Consider the following 14,394-nt stretch of genomic DNA (forward strand, 5'->3'; position numbering starts at 1 on the left):
AAATAAAATTGTCTGTGTGGCTTATATCATGGTCGTAATATTTTGCAGAATCACATTTTATGTGTTTATGTCTTGATATTGACCAAATGTTTCAAAATTCATTGTCAGTGCTGAAAATTTATAGTACATGTAACGTAGATTGTAGTTTTCAGCGCTGGCAGTGAATTTTGGAACACAGCCTGTTGCATTTCAAGCGAATTGATCGAATTCAATCAGAATTGTCAGAAAAGAAGTGTTAGAGAAAGAGCAGATAATTAAAGAGAGAAGCTTGCAAACTATACACATCACTCGTTCACTTGACTACATTCAAACTCAACGGTTGAATAAGCGCTCGGTGTTATTGGTGTATTCTTTTGAATCATCCAATCCGACTTTTAGATCTAGAAGAATACATCAATAGCAGCACTGTCAATCATCAAACTGTTGGTCGAGTCTGCAGAACTATGAACTATCATGAACATAACCTATGTGCATTATTCGGATTGTCCGTTATCGCGTTGTTCATTGATAAATTGATGTTAGTGAAAACGAGATGATAGTGGAATTACCGTGAGTATTGACAAAATATCAAAATGATTAAACGTTGCCCACTAAAGATTCGCAGACGGTACAAGTTCTTGGATTCTCGAAATGAGATTGCAAGCTAGGTTATTGTTTCATTTCCCATCTCGTTTTCAGAGAAGCTACTTCCTACTTCTGGAAACAAAGTAGAAGGACAACGTACGGCAGCTGGCCCTTCAACGAATCCAACAAATGCAATGCCGAACGCATGGCCGCCGCTGGATTTTATGTTGTTGGGGACAGCAATGAGCCGGACTTAGTTGAATGTTTCATTTGTAGCAAGCAACTCGATGGTTGGGAACCAGACGATGATCCGTGGTACGTCAAGTAACTAATTCGTACATACATTTGTTAAGTTATTTATTTTCACTTACTTATAATTACAATTCATTGTTTGAATTCTAAGAGTCTATTAATTATTATATTTTATGGTACTTATTTAAAAAAAGAGAATACTCTCCTTACCTTAAATCTTAATAAAAATGTACCCATTCGACAATTTTTTTACTTAAAAGAATCCGGTAGAAAAACTCAGTGATCTGCCTCGTGAAACAAGTAATTAAGTGTTAAATTTTAAAACTTTAGAGATTAAGATATCTGTTGTATCGACTAAGGATGGGTTTAGAGTTTAGACTGTTCTTGATAGAAAAGCAGAGAAGCAGCAGTCAATCAAAACTTGCGCTGATAGTAAGCAGTAAATAAAGCTGAACTACCAGCACGAGTTCTGGAGCAGCTTCAAGCATGTACTGCAGTCACATTTTCGTGTTCTACGCTGATAAATGCATGTATTTTAAGTACATACATGTCGCATTGTAATAGAAGAAAATTTAAACTCAACACGTACAACTTGTACCGTAAGAGTTAGCCAATCAGAGCTGTAAGTTTTTGAAAATTCTTGACTGTGATTGGCCAATTTTTACATTTACTATTATGGAAAGTGTGCACAGGCGTCTTTAGGTCTGCTGGCTACCGCATACATTCCGTAACAGTAACTTTAAGAATGATATATTAAGTTAATACATTTTGAATCATTATAACTTTATTATTTATATTACATATATTATATTATTTGTTTCTTTTTACCCTTCTTTTGTCTTTTAATTCTCTACATTTACCTATTATTTTTGTTAGTAAAACAAATAAATTGAAAACTTACAGGAGTGAACATGAGAAACATCAGTCAAGCTGTCCATTTGTTAAATTAAATAAGCAAGAAGAAAAAGAATGGACAGTGGATGAATTATATGATTTATATAAAAAGTACAAGACAAAAGAATATGTAAGTTTTGTGTATACTTTAAGTTATATTGTAATTGTATATACTTCAAATTATATTTGGGTCAATTTATTTATGTTTAATAATAATATTTTGTAGATGGATCAAGTAAAAAAGAATATCAACACAATGAAAGATATAACGGCGCAGTTGATGAGCGAACTCTCTAAATAGAATATCAAGGAACAAAGGGAATACCGATTGAATATTATTATGGATTTTGAACGATGGAATATCTATCTTAGTTTAAGAACTTCTGAATGTCTAAATATATTTTGTACTGGTTAAGAAATACTACATGTGGTATACACACAATCAAGTTTCTTATTTCAGACTCGGCTCATTCAATTATAAATTTAAGCATTACTTGCAAAATCATATTTAAAGCAAAAAATTTATGACAAATAGCAAACAAATTTATCTCTAATGAGTCAAAATTTATGATTCTTTATAAATAAATGAGATACCCTTGGGTGTGTTTTAAAATATGGAGTAAAAGCGGGAGCAGTCTTTTATGAAAGTCGGACAGCCTTTTTCATAACGCATGATATATAGAAGAATCGATCACTCAAAGTGTATTTCATAGGAAGCAAAGACCAATTGAACAAATCATTTGTTGTTCGTATTGCTTGAAATTTCTAAAAATGCATTTAAAACGGGATCAATATATATATTCAAGCGTTGAAAAGAGAGAGAGAATGAAGATGTTAAGTGCAAAAAGTGCAAGCAATGCGAACAAACTGATAGTCAATTATTTTCCTCGCATTTGACTACATAACTCTGCAAACAATAGAGTAGTAATTAGTAAGCCCTAAGCTTTAAGCAATAGACCAATCAATCGATTATCCTGTATCTACAATAGATTTTTAAGCCGTAAGGAATAAACGAATCACAATCGTGTTCTCCTCGCATTCAATTGTAGTTGGTCAATTTTTTACGACTTAAGGCTTAAAACACCTATTGTAGATCCGGACTTAAGCTTATTTCTCTATTGTATTCGCAGAATAAAACTTTTACATGCACAATGGCTTTCATGTACCACTCAAATTGCAATGATCGTAGCAGACTTGACTAGGGGCTATACTCAGATTCCCAAATTCCCACCCAAGTGCCACTCAGGTATCCCTCCATCCTTGTTGTTTACCAAACGTTAAACAAGGATATGCCTATCTATCATGCCTATTATCTTTTTCTTCGTATCAAGGTTATGGATTGATAAACCTTGTTTTGATATAAATAAGATAATCATGGAAGGCATAGATTAGATAGTAATAAGATTGCTTAGGTAACTGTTATTTCTATCTCTAGGTTTATTGGAAATTGATACGTTTTGGCGAAAAGCGACAAGCGAGTACGTGTAAAGTTTTCATTGTATTTGCAGTCTTTGATATCAAGTTTTACTTCAATATATGTGCCATCTAATAAAATGAAGCTTTTTATTTTGACATTGTGGATTTCATGCTTTATTAGTATACACTGCCAAATTGTAACACTAAATGGGGCATGGACAGGGACCATTAATATCTGTGGTAAATATGATTTACTAGATATCTTGATCTTTTTCAATAAAAATATGTATTTATATAGGAAACTGTATATTGTGTGTTGCGCGCGCGCGCGCGCGTGTGTGTGTGTGTATGTATGTACAGACGTCACTATTCGTTAATGATGTCACTTCTCGTTTACGCACCTTGCGTGCTTGTGTTCCAAATTTACCATCAGAGCTGAAAATGCTACAGTTTTTTACGTGCACTATAGATTTTCAATACAGACAGTCAATTTTTGGAACATTATCTCGTGTAGATTGTAGGTAAAAACTCAGTTGAATCTCACTTGTCAGAATGTAAATAAAACGCGCATTCAACTGAGTTGTGACGTCACAAATGTGAATTATCTGAGAATCAGCGTAAATGGAAAGCATCTAATGTCTCATTAAAAATGTTTTGAAGCAATTGGTTAACTAATCAGAAGAAAGAAGTTTATTAACTAACTAATCAAAGAAAACATTTTGTGGCATCGCGTTATGCCTCTGTCAAGATCCATATTCTGTATGTACACACATGTCTACCGACATTTGTCGATGTCGATAATTAACGATAGCCAATGGCAAGGATTATTCTAGGAAAAAAAGCGTAATTTTCATTGTTGCTACTTAACGACAACTGTCGGTATCACTAAGTAGCGACAACCAATGGCTAAGTTTCAGCAGACTCAATAGTTGAGTAAATGCTCACCGCTATTGATATATTCTTCTAGATCTAAAATTCTGATTGGATGATTTAAAAGAATACACTAATAACAGCGAACGATCATTTTGTCTTCTTGAATCTGCTGAATGCTTCCAATGAGAACAGTTTTTTTTTAATTACTATTTCTTTTTCAAAAAATTATTAAAAAATTATCTTTTTTGGCTTCCTAAATCAGATTCTTTTCTTTTATTCCTAAACTATTAATTTTTTTATAATCGTACCTTAATATTTTTATGAATAGAATAATGAGATGAATCAATTGGTGTAAAGAAGATACGTACTTGCTTATTTAAAAAATTATCCATTTTGCATGTACATTTTTTTTTTTAACAATTATGTACTACTTTTACACCGATAAAAAGTATGATGTTGAGAAAAATTTTTTGCTCGTCATAATACGCGAGTATGTGCCCCTTCAAATCGAATTACTTTCTCATATGATATTTTCTCGTATCATCAAAAACGGAGATATTTTAAATAATCAAGTTACAGGAAACACTCTGTATATGTACAAAATTATTTATTAATCATGATTGCAATAAAAAATTGTTTTTCAGATAAGAAGTCCTATGAAAAATGTAACAATGGTAAGAGATTAAAACATAATTTTTAAAAAATTATATATAATTTTCTTTAAATCTAGTAGACAATTTTTCTTAAAAATGTTCACATAAATGATGCAACAATTATTCTGTTCTACAGATATCAATTTTAGCGCGACTGTTCCTGGAGGAATTTATACAGACTTATATAAGAATAACATAATAGAGAACAATTTGCTTGGAAGAAATGATATTAATAATCGTTGGGTCGGAAATCAATCTGTCACTTACATAAAAAATTTTAGAGGTAATTGGCTATGAGTGTATATATACACAATCTATATAATAATATATATTACTATGTAAGTGTATATATGAGACACAACATTAGATAACAGTTTAAAATTAAAAGTAATCTAAACATAATTTATGTTATATTTTCAGTGAGTGATAATTTTCTAAAAGCTCGTAAGATAGTGTTAGTTTTTCACGGAATCGATACGTTTGCCAATGTTTCTTTGAACAATCACATCCTCGGAGAGACTTCAAATATGTTTTTAAGATATATTTTTGACGTAACAGATTTTATCAAGGTAATCAAAGAGATTAAAAAAATCATTCAAAATATACGTATTGGTAATACAATTTGTTTATTTGGTCTCTGTAGAAAGAACAGAATGTATTAAAAGTTAGCTTTCGTTCGGCTGTTAAAGTAGCCGAAGATTTATACAATGAGCAAAAGAATCATTACGTTATACCACCAGTATGTATACCTAAGGAATACAATGGAGAATGCCATGTAAATCACATTCGTAAGATGCAAGCCAGTTTCTCATGGGATTGGGGTCCTGCTTTTCCCTCGATTGGGATTTGGTAATAAGCAATTGATTATTTTACAATATATTTTATTATATTTTTTTACTAACTACATTTTTATTAGTATATAACACAAGATATTTACAGGAGAGATGTTGAATTGATTTCCATAAATGATATATTGATTAATGACATTGCGACTGACATACGCAAAGAAAATAATACCTGGAACATCCTTGTTACAATATTTCTTGAGACAACACAGAGTAAGGACGAAGAATTCATAGGAATTAATTGTCACATAGCATCGATATTGCATATTGCACAAAACAAAGTTGTTAGCAATACCAGTGAAGTTGTACTTGATGCAAGTGAAAAGTACATAAATGTTAACATTTCGCTCACCGTGCCTGCAGTAAGTTCTAAAATTCACCGGAAAAAAATTAAAAATTAAAAAAAAGGCGTCAAATATATTTTGCAATATCTTTAGGCAAAACCATTTTATAAATATTTTAAAACATATAATGAAAGGAATAAAAAATATTACAAAAAAAAAAGAAACAAAACTAAAATGCAATATTTTTACGCAAATATATCAAAACAAAGATGTTTAAAAACATAATGAAAAAACCAAAAATAATGCCATGAAAAAGAAGTGAAATCAAAATAATATATTTCAAGTATATTTATTAAAATAAGTTCCACAGAACAACAGTTCTTCAAGCAGGACTTCTTGAGGGCGTCCTTATGATGTAGATATCCTTTGAGAACCGTGTTGTATGGGATAATTTCTTACAATCATATTAGACTTAACATAAAATATGGGAAACATTTAAAGTAGAATAACATATTAAAAAAACAACGCGAAATGCAATAGATGGCATAATGAGAACCGCAGAAATTGAAAAAGAGATTTTTACATTAATAACAAATAGAAAATTGTAAAGACAAAAATTCGAAAATTTTCAGCAGCAGCATACTTGACACGCTCGTTTTTTTTTTGTTTATAACTCGATGCAAACAATTCAATAAATATCTTATTAATATAAGCATTTACGCCGAAAATGTACTTAATTAAATGTACTTTATTATACGATTATCTTGTCGTACATTAATAATCACACGAAATAAAATATGAATATGTTACACGTGTAATCGTATATTAAAATTCACGGATATACATGCTTTTCAAACCGTGTATTTCGATACACATTTATACCCGTACATTAAAAATTATACGGATTGAAACACGAATATATTAATTACACATATACACGTAACAGATGTATCTATCGTGTCTATAATAAAGACGTCCTCAAGATGCCGTTCGAAGAACTATGTTCTTATTTTAATAAGTATACTTGAAATCTATTGTTTTGATTTCATTTCTTTTTCAAATTTTTGGTTTTTTTAAGTTTTTATTTTGATATCTGCAAATGCATACAAACAAAAATAAAAAATTGTAATTTTATTAATTCTAATGGTCTAATGTACTGGCCAGGATGCCGTTGAGAACTGGTGGCCGAATGGTTATGGCAAGCAACACTTGTACTATTTAACTACTACTGTGACAACGGCGAATGATGTATTATTCAAACGGATTCGTATAGGCTTCAGAACGGTGCAGCTCGTGGAAAAATCTTTGGAAAAAGGGCTGAGCTTCTATTTTCGCATAAACGATATACCAATATTCGCTAAAGGCAGCAACTTTATTCCAGCCAGTATTTTCCCTGAGCTAAGCGCAAAAGAAGATACCATCAGAGACTTGTTGTTATCTGCCAAAGAGACGCATATGAATATGCTAAGAGTATGGGGCGGTGGTGTTTATGAGTCGAAATTATTTTACGACTTGGCTGACGAATATGGGATCATGATATGGCAAGATTTCATGTTTGCATGCGCTATGTACTCTACGAGTCATTCATTCTTAAAGAGCGTAAAAGAAGAAATATTACAAAACGTAATACGTTTGAAAAATCATCCAAGTATCGTTCTTTGGGCTGGGAATAACGAAAACGAAGCAGCGCTTTATGGTAATTGGTATGGTACCGGTTCTGCTCATGTGTATAGAGAGGATTATGTGAAACTTTATGTGAATCTATTGAAGACAGAAGTGAAGAAACTAGATCTGACAAGACCATTTGTCGTGTCTAGTCCGGGCAACGGGGCGTATGAAGAAACATACAATTATACTGGAGTAAATCCTTATTTAAATCTCTACGGTGACGGTAATATATATATACGCATATATATATATGTGTGTGTGTGTGTGTGTGTGTGTGTGTGTGTGTGTGTGCATGTACACATAGATAAGTTTTTCTTTAAAATGAAATTAATTGAATATTGAATATATTAACATAACAAGTTGAATGTGTTTTCAGTCCATTATTACAATTACATTAGAAATAGTTGGGACATCACTCAGTATCCTCGGACAAGATTTTGCTCCGAATATGGATTTCAATCTTGGCCATCGATTTATACGATAGCAACTGCTATAGAAAGCACAAAAGATCTTCATATTGATAGCGACTTCGTGAAGCATAGACAACATCTGCCACTCGGCAATCAATATATGCTGCAGCTAATCTCGAATAACTTTGCTGTACCGCAAAGTAACGACAGCATCCGAGATTTCGCAAGTTATATATATCTTAGTCAGATCAATCAAGCTGTCTCTGTAAGAATACAAACGGAAATGTACAGGCAAGCCAAATCTGAAGTGAATTCCATAGGTGAGGGTATGACAATGGGAGCTCTCTATTGGCAATTGAACGATGTCTGGCAAGCTCCTTCATGGTCTTCCATAGGTAATCAAAGACATGGAATTAGAACTAATAATCTTGATTGTTATAGTCTGTAGGTATAAAAGTTTTTTCAAAGCTCTTAAAATGATAAATGTGATATATGAAGAATACGAATCTTGCTTCTATAACATTTTTTTCTTTTTATTTAATATAAAAGTACTATATTGATCGTTCTAATTTAAGATATTCTTCTATTTTTTGTATATCACAAAAATCTCCGCATTATATTTACAGATTATGAAGGTCGTTGGAAAATGCTTCACTATTATGCCAAGGATTTTTTCGCGCCTATTATTGTTACATCGTATTTGTCTGTTTCCAGTGAACTCTCGATATATATAGTGTCTGATCGATTGTATACTTTAACAAATTGTACAGTAAAACTTCATGTTTACAAATGGGAATCCATGAAACCTATATCCGTATTATTCTTCAATAATATCGTAATAGTCAGTATATATATGTGTGTGTGTGTGTGTGTGTGTGTGTGTGTGTGTGTAAAACTATATATATATATATATATATATATATAGTTACATAGAGTATTAAAGTTGATATCTATAATTTGTATATAAATATCTGTACAGCTATATTGATTTTCTTTCAGGAATCTAATAAAGCCACGAAAGTTACATCCTTTTGGTTAGACAGATTCCTGTTTCAAGTAGGTTGTGGAACATTGAAATCTGCCAAAAGATCTTGCATCGCCACTTTATCTTTTACGGATAAATCTGGATCCCTAATTGCGCCAATTAATTATATATATCCTGATGCGTTAAAAAACGCAGATATACCAGTAGCCAACGTTACTGTAAGTGGATTAATTGATGTCGCGTACAAAATTCGATATATTATAGATATTGAACAATAAATACTGTCTGAAAAATATTAACACGCAATTGTTTTTGTTTTAGATGAAGATCGAAAAAAACCATTTACCTGGAAAACTTTCCAATTATGCAGATTTTAAAATTGTATTATCGACAGATAAAATAGCACTTTTCGTATGGTTAGAAATAGGTAATATACGAGGTCGTTTTTCGGAAAATGGCTTTCATATGTTTGCAAAAAGGAAGAAAATCATTTTTCATGCATATGAAGCAACAACGGTTGAATTATTGCAGAACAATATAAAACTCACACATATATCAGACATTTACAATGCATATGGTAATTTTTATAGTGATTTTGTTAAAAGAACAAATTTAAATTAGTCATGCGTAAAGTTATCTTGTATCATGCATTATATAATACATGAGGTATCTGGTTGAGAATTACTGAAACAATTGTACGTAATTTTATAATAATATATATTAACTTTTTATTTCAATAAATAAAATTCTTTTTTTTTTTAATTATACTTTGTGTCATTAAATTGTTCTTAATAGAAAGTATAATGTAAATAACTTATTTTAATTATTCGTGTAATATAAATATATCTGTAATCCTAATAAGCGTAAGCTGAGACTCCTGGGTTAGTTTTCTTATCACATAAAAATATATATAAAGCACAATTTTCTATGTTTACGCTGTATGTTTAGTCATCATACAATTCTCACTTTCATAAAATATTTATATCAAACTCTTAGATCCGTATTCACATCTCACTTCTATCGACAAACATGCACATCTAACATATCTCTATTGAAAAAAATCACATCACAAAGTTACATAACGATATCGTGTAATTAAAATAAATAAATCACACAACGAATTGTTCCAAATCAATATGTGATTTTTTTAAATGACATAATTTAAAAAATCACATGATATTAAATAATTAAATGATAGAAATAGAAGAAAAAAACATATCATTGTGTGACTTTTCAAATTACGTGATTTTAAAAAACTGATTTAGAATAACCCATTATGTGATTTACATATTTTAATTACATGATTTCATTATATGTAACTTTGTGACGTAATTTTTTTCAGTACGGATAGTTTGTTACATATATTATAGACTATCAGAAATAAATATGTGCATTGTTGATACAAAAATACAATATGAATACGAATTTCAATCTTTAATAAAAATTAGAAGCAAGTCCGTAGCTCGCGATATTGTTAAGCAGAGATATTAACTTTTGTTAAAATCGTAATGTTATTTTGACTTATATTGTGATGTTCTTTCATGGTTAGAATATGCCGGTAGTACGACTTCCTCCTCCTCCTCGTCAGGTGAGTGTAGGTAACGTCGACTTAAATTGATGACAACCATGATACAACACAAGAGCAAAGGGCCAAAAATTGCTCCTTCTACACCTAAACAAAAGATTCCACCCGCTATCGATAAGCCTGTTAGATAAGGATGCCCACCACTGAAATAAACGGAATGTATGTAAAAACAATGCGTAATTGAAGATATATTCATGCATTACAAAGCACAATTTTACCCTTTAATCTCTTTATAAAATTCCGTCACTACTATGTTACACGGGAGGAAATGGAAGAGAAAAAATAAGATAGCGATCATTGATCCACGAGTGAACCAAAGTTCTATAGTAGCTGGAATGCAGGCAAAGTACGCATCCAAGAAAGGAACTGCCCCTAACATTGTTGCAAGAGCCGATGGTAAATAGACAATCTTTACTTGGAACAAATTATGTATGAACCATGTCCACATGCCGAAGAAGGAGGCGAGTTTAAAAGTGGCCGCGAATACCCCAATCACTGCTTCTTGTAATGATGTAGCAAATCTAGACAGAATCGTTATTTCGAAAGTTTTCTTTGTGCAGTATCATACATTTCATGCTAGTAACGTCCCAGTAGAGTAGAGTATTAACACAATCACATTATATGAAGGTCGTATCGATACGTAGAACGTATCTTTCTACATGTAATGTGCTTGTTAAAAACAGAACTGAACCAAATACATATATTTTTTATTTATATTAGAATACAAAATACAAAATACTGTCAATCTTAGCAATAATAACTACTCTAAGTAGTAAAGACTGCATCATTGATGTAGTTTAGAATAGTGACTAAGATTAAGTACAGTATTTTGTATTTTACATGTATTTTGCCCATCATTTTGTACATGTCTACCGATAGTTGGCAGCTTTTCGATAGACGTGTACAAAATAGCACCCCAGGGCTAATTAAAAATAAATATTTTTATAAAATTTAAAATATTACATTACAAAGAGAAATCATGAATCAATTTTCAGATTATGAATAATTACCTGTGACAACTAATAGGACTAAACATTGTTGTCAGTTCGATGGGTTTATAAGTTTTATCGCTGGAGCTGAGCAAATAAAATAAAGTTGTAAAGAATACAACCTGAAATAACAAATTATTATATCTCATGTCCTTTTCTTTTCTATAAAATTTTGTAGGAACATGTTGCATACCGTGCTGAGTACAAAATTAAGTACGGCTGATCCACTCATGAGTACAATATAAAACAACTCCGTAAAAATTGTTAATATTACAGACATATTGCCTTTAACAATGCTCCAAACAGAATCAAACACTGATGTAAGAATGCCAATATTTTCTTTGGCAAAATTCTGTATACTAGTCATATTGAACAAATCTGAAAGAAAAAAGCGATAGCGTTCTCTGTATTATATGCAAAGCAATTTTTATTATATTAATAGAAGCAACATAATGGAATGGAGATAATCTATCTGGAAAAAAATAAATAAAAATGTAATGTAATAATACTAAATTTCTTTAGACAAAATATTTACGTATAGGTGTTTTTTCAACGCTATCTTTGAAGCTTTCCCAAGCGGAATACGCAGACATGGAATCTACGGTAGGACCCACAAGATTCGGATCCATATTTGACATCATCCATGCTTGATAGAGACGATCCCAGAGCTCCAAGACTTTCTTCTCCATTTGTTCTGCTTTCGTCGGTTCGAGATCTTTTACGAGACCCCGAATCTGAATTAAGCAAGCTAGATAAGCAAACTTAGCGTTCCCACACATGCAAAGTGGAAAAATAAATAAGGTAAATCTTACGCCATCCGATATAGCACTTCGTCCATATGTGTAAACATTATCTAAAACACTGTTAACGGACTCTTCCCACTTTTCTGGAACCCAATCGATATCAGGATTGCTGATCAAAGTGGAATTTAATATTTCACCTGTTACTTGAACAAGATGCAAGCCTTCTGCATAGATCTGGATAGAGAAATTAGATAGAATCTTTTCGATAAACGAGAATGGATTAAAATGGATGGAATTTTTTTCTATCTAAATGGGTATTTTAAATAAAAATTTTTTTTATTCAATTCGATTAAATCGAATTCAATTGGATTCAATTGGATTGAAAAACTTTTCTATTCAGAATTTTGTATTAAGAAGTATTCACGAGACACAGACAAGCTGATATCATTTTTAGATTGAAAGAAGCATAGAAATGTGCTTCATCTAATTCGTATAAATGAATAAAAATACATTCGGATTGAAAAGGATTTATTTATTAACGTTCGCGAATGAATATTTCTGAAAATATGAATCTATTTCAATCCATTTTAATCCATTTCTCGTCTATTAGGCTGTTGTACAGTAATAGATGAAATGACTGCAATTTTTTTTTCAATGGATTTTGGAATGCGGTCTGTTCATCGAGCGATTGGTTCTCATTTATAGATCTAGTCATTTACGTTCAATCGCTCTACGAGCAAGACTGAATTCCAAAACTCATCGATAAAAAAGTGCTGCAACCGTTTTATCCACGATTGTACATACAATTGTATGATAATGTATAAAAGAATACGCGAATGTTTATCGCAAACCTGTATCGTAATAAAGATAGATGCGCAAGTAGCAAAAACAATCAAGCCAAGTATTACAGATGTGGTCGCTACCGCATTGACGGAGTTTTTTAGAATATTTCTTAGTTTCTCATCCACGATAAAGCTTATTTTATAGAGACCTCTGATATTGGAGGGTATGAGTGCTTGATGTCGATCCATGCACCATGACTTGAGTATTTCTATCATCGAGTTGCAATGCCAGAGTATTATTTTCCAAAAACCGAAATAGCTACCCAACTGCTTAACGATATAATATATCAACGGGATCACCAGAATGTGTGCGATCCATCTGTGTTTCCAGAGAAGCATACCAGCACATGCATATAGTGCCCCATACATGTATTTGTCAGTATCAACCTCATCATCTTGCATATCTAGAGACGTTCGTAATTCGGCTCTTATTTTGCCCAACAGATAACGGTCGCGTAATGTCGCACGAGTTGTATAACGTACGTTATACGCAGGTCTACGTGTTGTCACACCCATTACGGCGGATAAACCAGCATCCGTATCCAAAGATAATGACTTTACTCCAAGTCTCGACGTGCTATGTATTTTCTCAATACCCGTTGCATCAGCAGATGCTGATCTTCCTGCTTCTTCTTGAGAGCAAATCGGCGTATCCACGCTTTCGCCTTCCGGAATACAATTCTTTGTCTGCTCCTCCTTGAGTGAAGTTGATTTATCTTCTTGCTGGCTCGGCAATAATTCGTTTGTTAAAGCAAAATGGACTGCTTGCGAGAATGTCAAATGTCTACCATTCAGCTCATGACCATCCATAACGAGTATCACTTCATAAATAAATCCTATTATGCATAGAATTTGTAGAGCAGCGAATACCAAGATCTGGTAAGAACCTGCTATACTTGATAAATACATGCTGATGATGAACCATATCATGAAGGACATGTAACGAAAATGAGCTGAATTTGATGGTGTCCAATAGATATACAGAATCATCAAGTAACCGACAAGTATAGTAGAGACCTGTAAGACAAGTCAATTAAATTTTTAGAGAAGCAAGTATCATGGTATTTCTATACATGTATATACCAAATATATATATCAGGGAACGGAAAAGTTACTTTTCTGCTACTTTTACAGTTACTTTTTATAATAAAAGTAAAGTTACTCCATTACAAGTCACATTAAAAAGTAACGAATTAGAAATTGCAAACTGTTTTTTTTTTTCAGTAATAAATGACTTTCCAATCAGTCACAACAAGTAACTATTGACTATTCCAATTCTGGTGTTATATTATCATTATAAAAAATTTGCAATATCATTATTAAATCATTATTACAAAATAAATAACGGCAGTTACAGTAACTAGTTCCTTCTATTCCCTTATATATATATA

The 14,394-nt window shown here is 31.8% G+C and overlaps 3 protein-coding genes across 3 annotated transcripts in view; 2 read left to right on the plus strand and 1 right to left on the minus strand.

Annotated features, from left to right (window-relative positions):
• The first annotated feature begins 442 nt into the window (after nt 1–442).
• LOC108754793 (baculoviral IAP repeat-containing protein 5) lies at nt 443–2,178 on the plus strand. Its single transcript, XM_018497390.1, has 4 exons — nt 443–549; nt 679–879; nt 1,720–1,840; nt 1,937–2,178. The coding sequence occupies exons 1-4, from the start codon at nt 533–535 to the stop codon at nt 2,009–2,011; spliced, it is 414 nt and encodes a 137-aa protein (XP_018352892.1). The 5' UTR covers nt 443–532; the 3' UTR covers nt 2,012–2,178.
• A 927-nt stretch (nt 2,179–3,105) lies between these two features.
• Nucleotides 3,106–9,528, plus strand: LOC108754792 (beta-mannosidase). The gene is made up of 12 exons (XM_018497389.1): nt 3,106–3,122; nt 3,219–3,366; nt 4,644–4,673; nt 4,789–4,935; nt 5,073–5,221; nt 5,296–5,501; nt 5,592–5,859; nt 6,946–7,672; nt 7,826–8,254; nt 8,486–8,700; nt 8,859–9,062; nt 9,166–9,528. Exons 2-12 carry the CDS (start codon nt 3,264–3,266, stop codon nt 9,463–9,465), a joined length of 2,778 nt encoding a protein of 925 aa, XP_018352891.1. The 5' UTR covers nt 3,106–3,122; nt 3,219–3,263; the 3' UTR covers nt 9,466–9,528.
• Nucleotides 9,529–10,241: 713 nt separating this feature from the next.
• The window catches only part of LOC108754813 (transmembrane protein 245), a 5,038-nt gene continuing 885 nt past the window's right edge, over nt 10,242–14,394 (minus strand). The window contains exons 2-8 of the mRNA XM_018497433.1: nt 13,013–14,020; nt 12,231–12,395; nt 11,954–12,152; nt 11,612–11,796; nt 11,440–11,540; nt 10,648–10,950; nt 10,242–10,572 (exon numbers count right to left, since the gene is read on the minus strand). Coding sequence (XP_018352935.1) covers nt 10,356–10,572; nt 10,648–10,950; nt 11,440–11,540; nt 11,612–11,796; nt 11,954–12,152; nt 12,231–12,395; nt 13,013–14,020 — 2,178 coding nt within the window. The 3' untranslated portion in view covers nt 10,242–10,355. The remainder of the gene's footprint in view (nt 10,573–10,647; nt 10,951–11,439; nt 11,541–11,611; nt 11,797–11,953; nt 12,153–12,230; nt 12,396–13,012; nt 14,021–14,394) is intronic.

The sequence above is a fragment of the Trachymyrmex septentrionalis genome, unplaced genomic scaffold (genome assembly GCF_001594115.1).
Source record: "Trachymyrmex septentrionalis isolate Tsep2-gDNA-1 unplaced genomic scaffold, Tsep1.0 scaffold80, whole genome shotgun sequence".
Taxonomy (NCBI): Eukaryota; Metazoa; Arthropoda; class Insecta; order Hymenoptera; family Formicidae; genus Trachymyrmex; species Trachymyrmex septentrionalis.

Bases quoted from the DNA above. Each gene is read 5' to 3' on its own strand.
- LOC108754793 (XM_018497390.1), top strand. The intron at 880-1,719 runs GTACGTCAAGTA...GAAAACTTACAG, and splicing joins GAACCAGACGATGATCCGTG to GAGTGAACATGAGAAACATC. The intron at 1,841-1,936 runs GTAAGTTTTGTG...AATATTTTGTAG, and splicing joins AGTACAAGACAAAAGAATAT to ATGGATCAAGTAAAAAAGAA.
- LOC108754792 (XM_018497389.1), top strand. From the start codon at position 3,264: ATGAAGCTTTTTATTTTGACATTGTGGATTTCATGCTTTATTAGTATA. The intron at 3,367-4,643 runs GTAAATATGATT...ATTGTTTTTCAG, and splicing joins AGGGACCATTAATATCTGTG to ATAAGAAGTCCTATGAAAAA. The intron at 7,673-7,825 runs GTAATATATATA...ATGTGTTTTCAG, and splicing joins TTTAAATCTCTACGGTGACG to TCCATTATTACAATTACATT.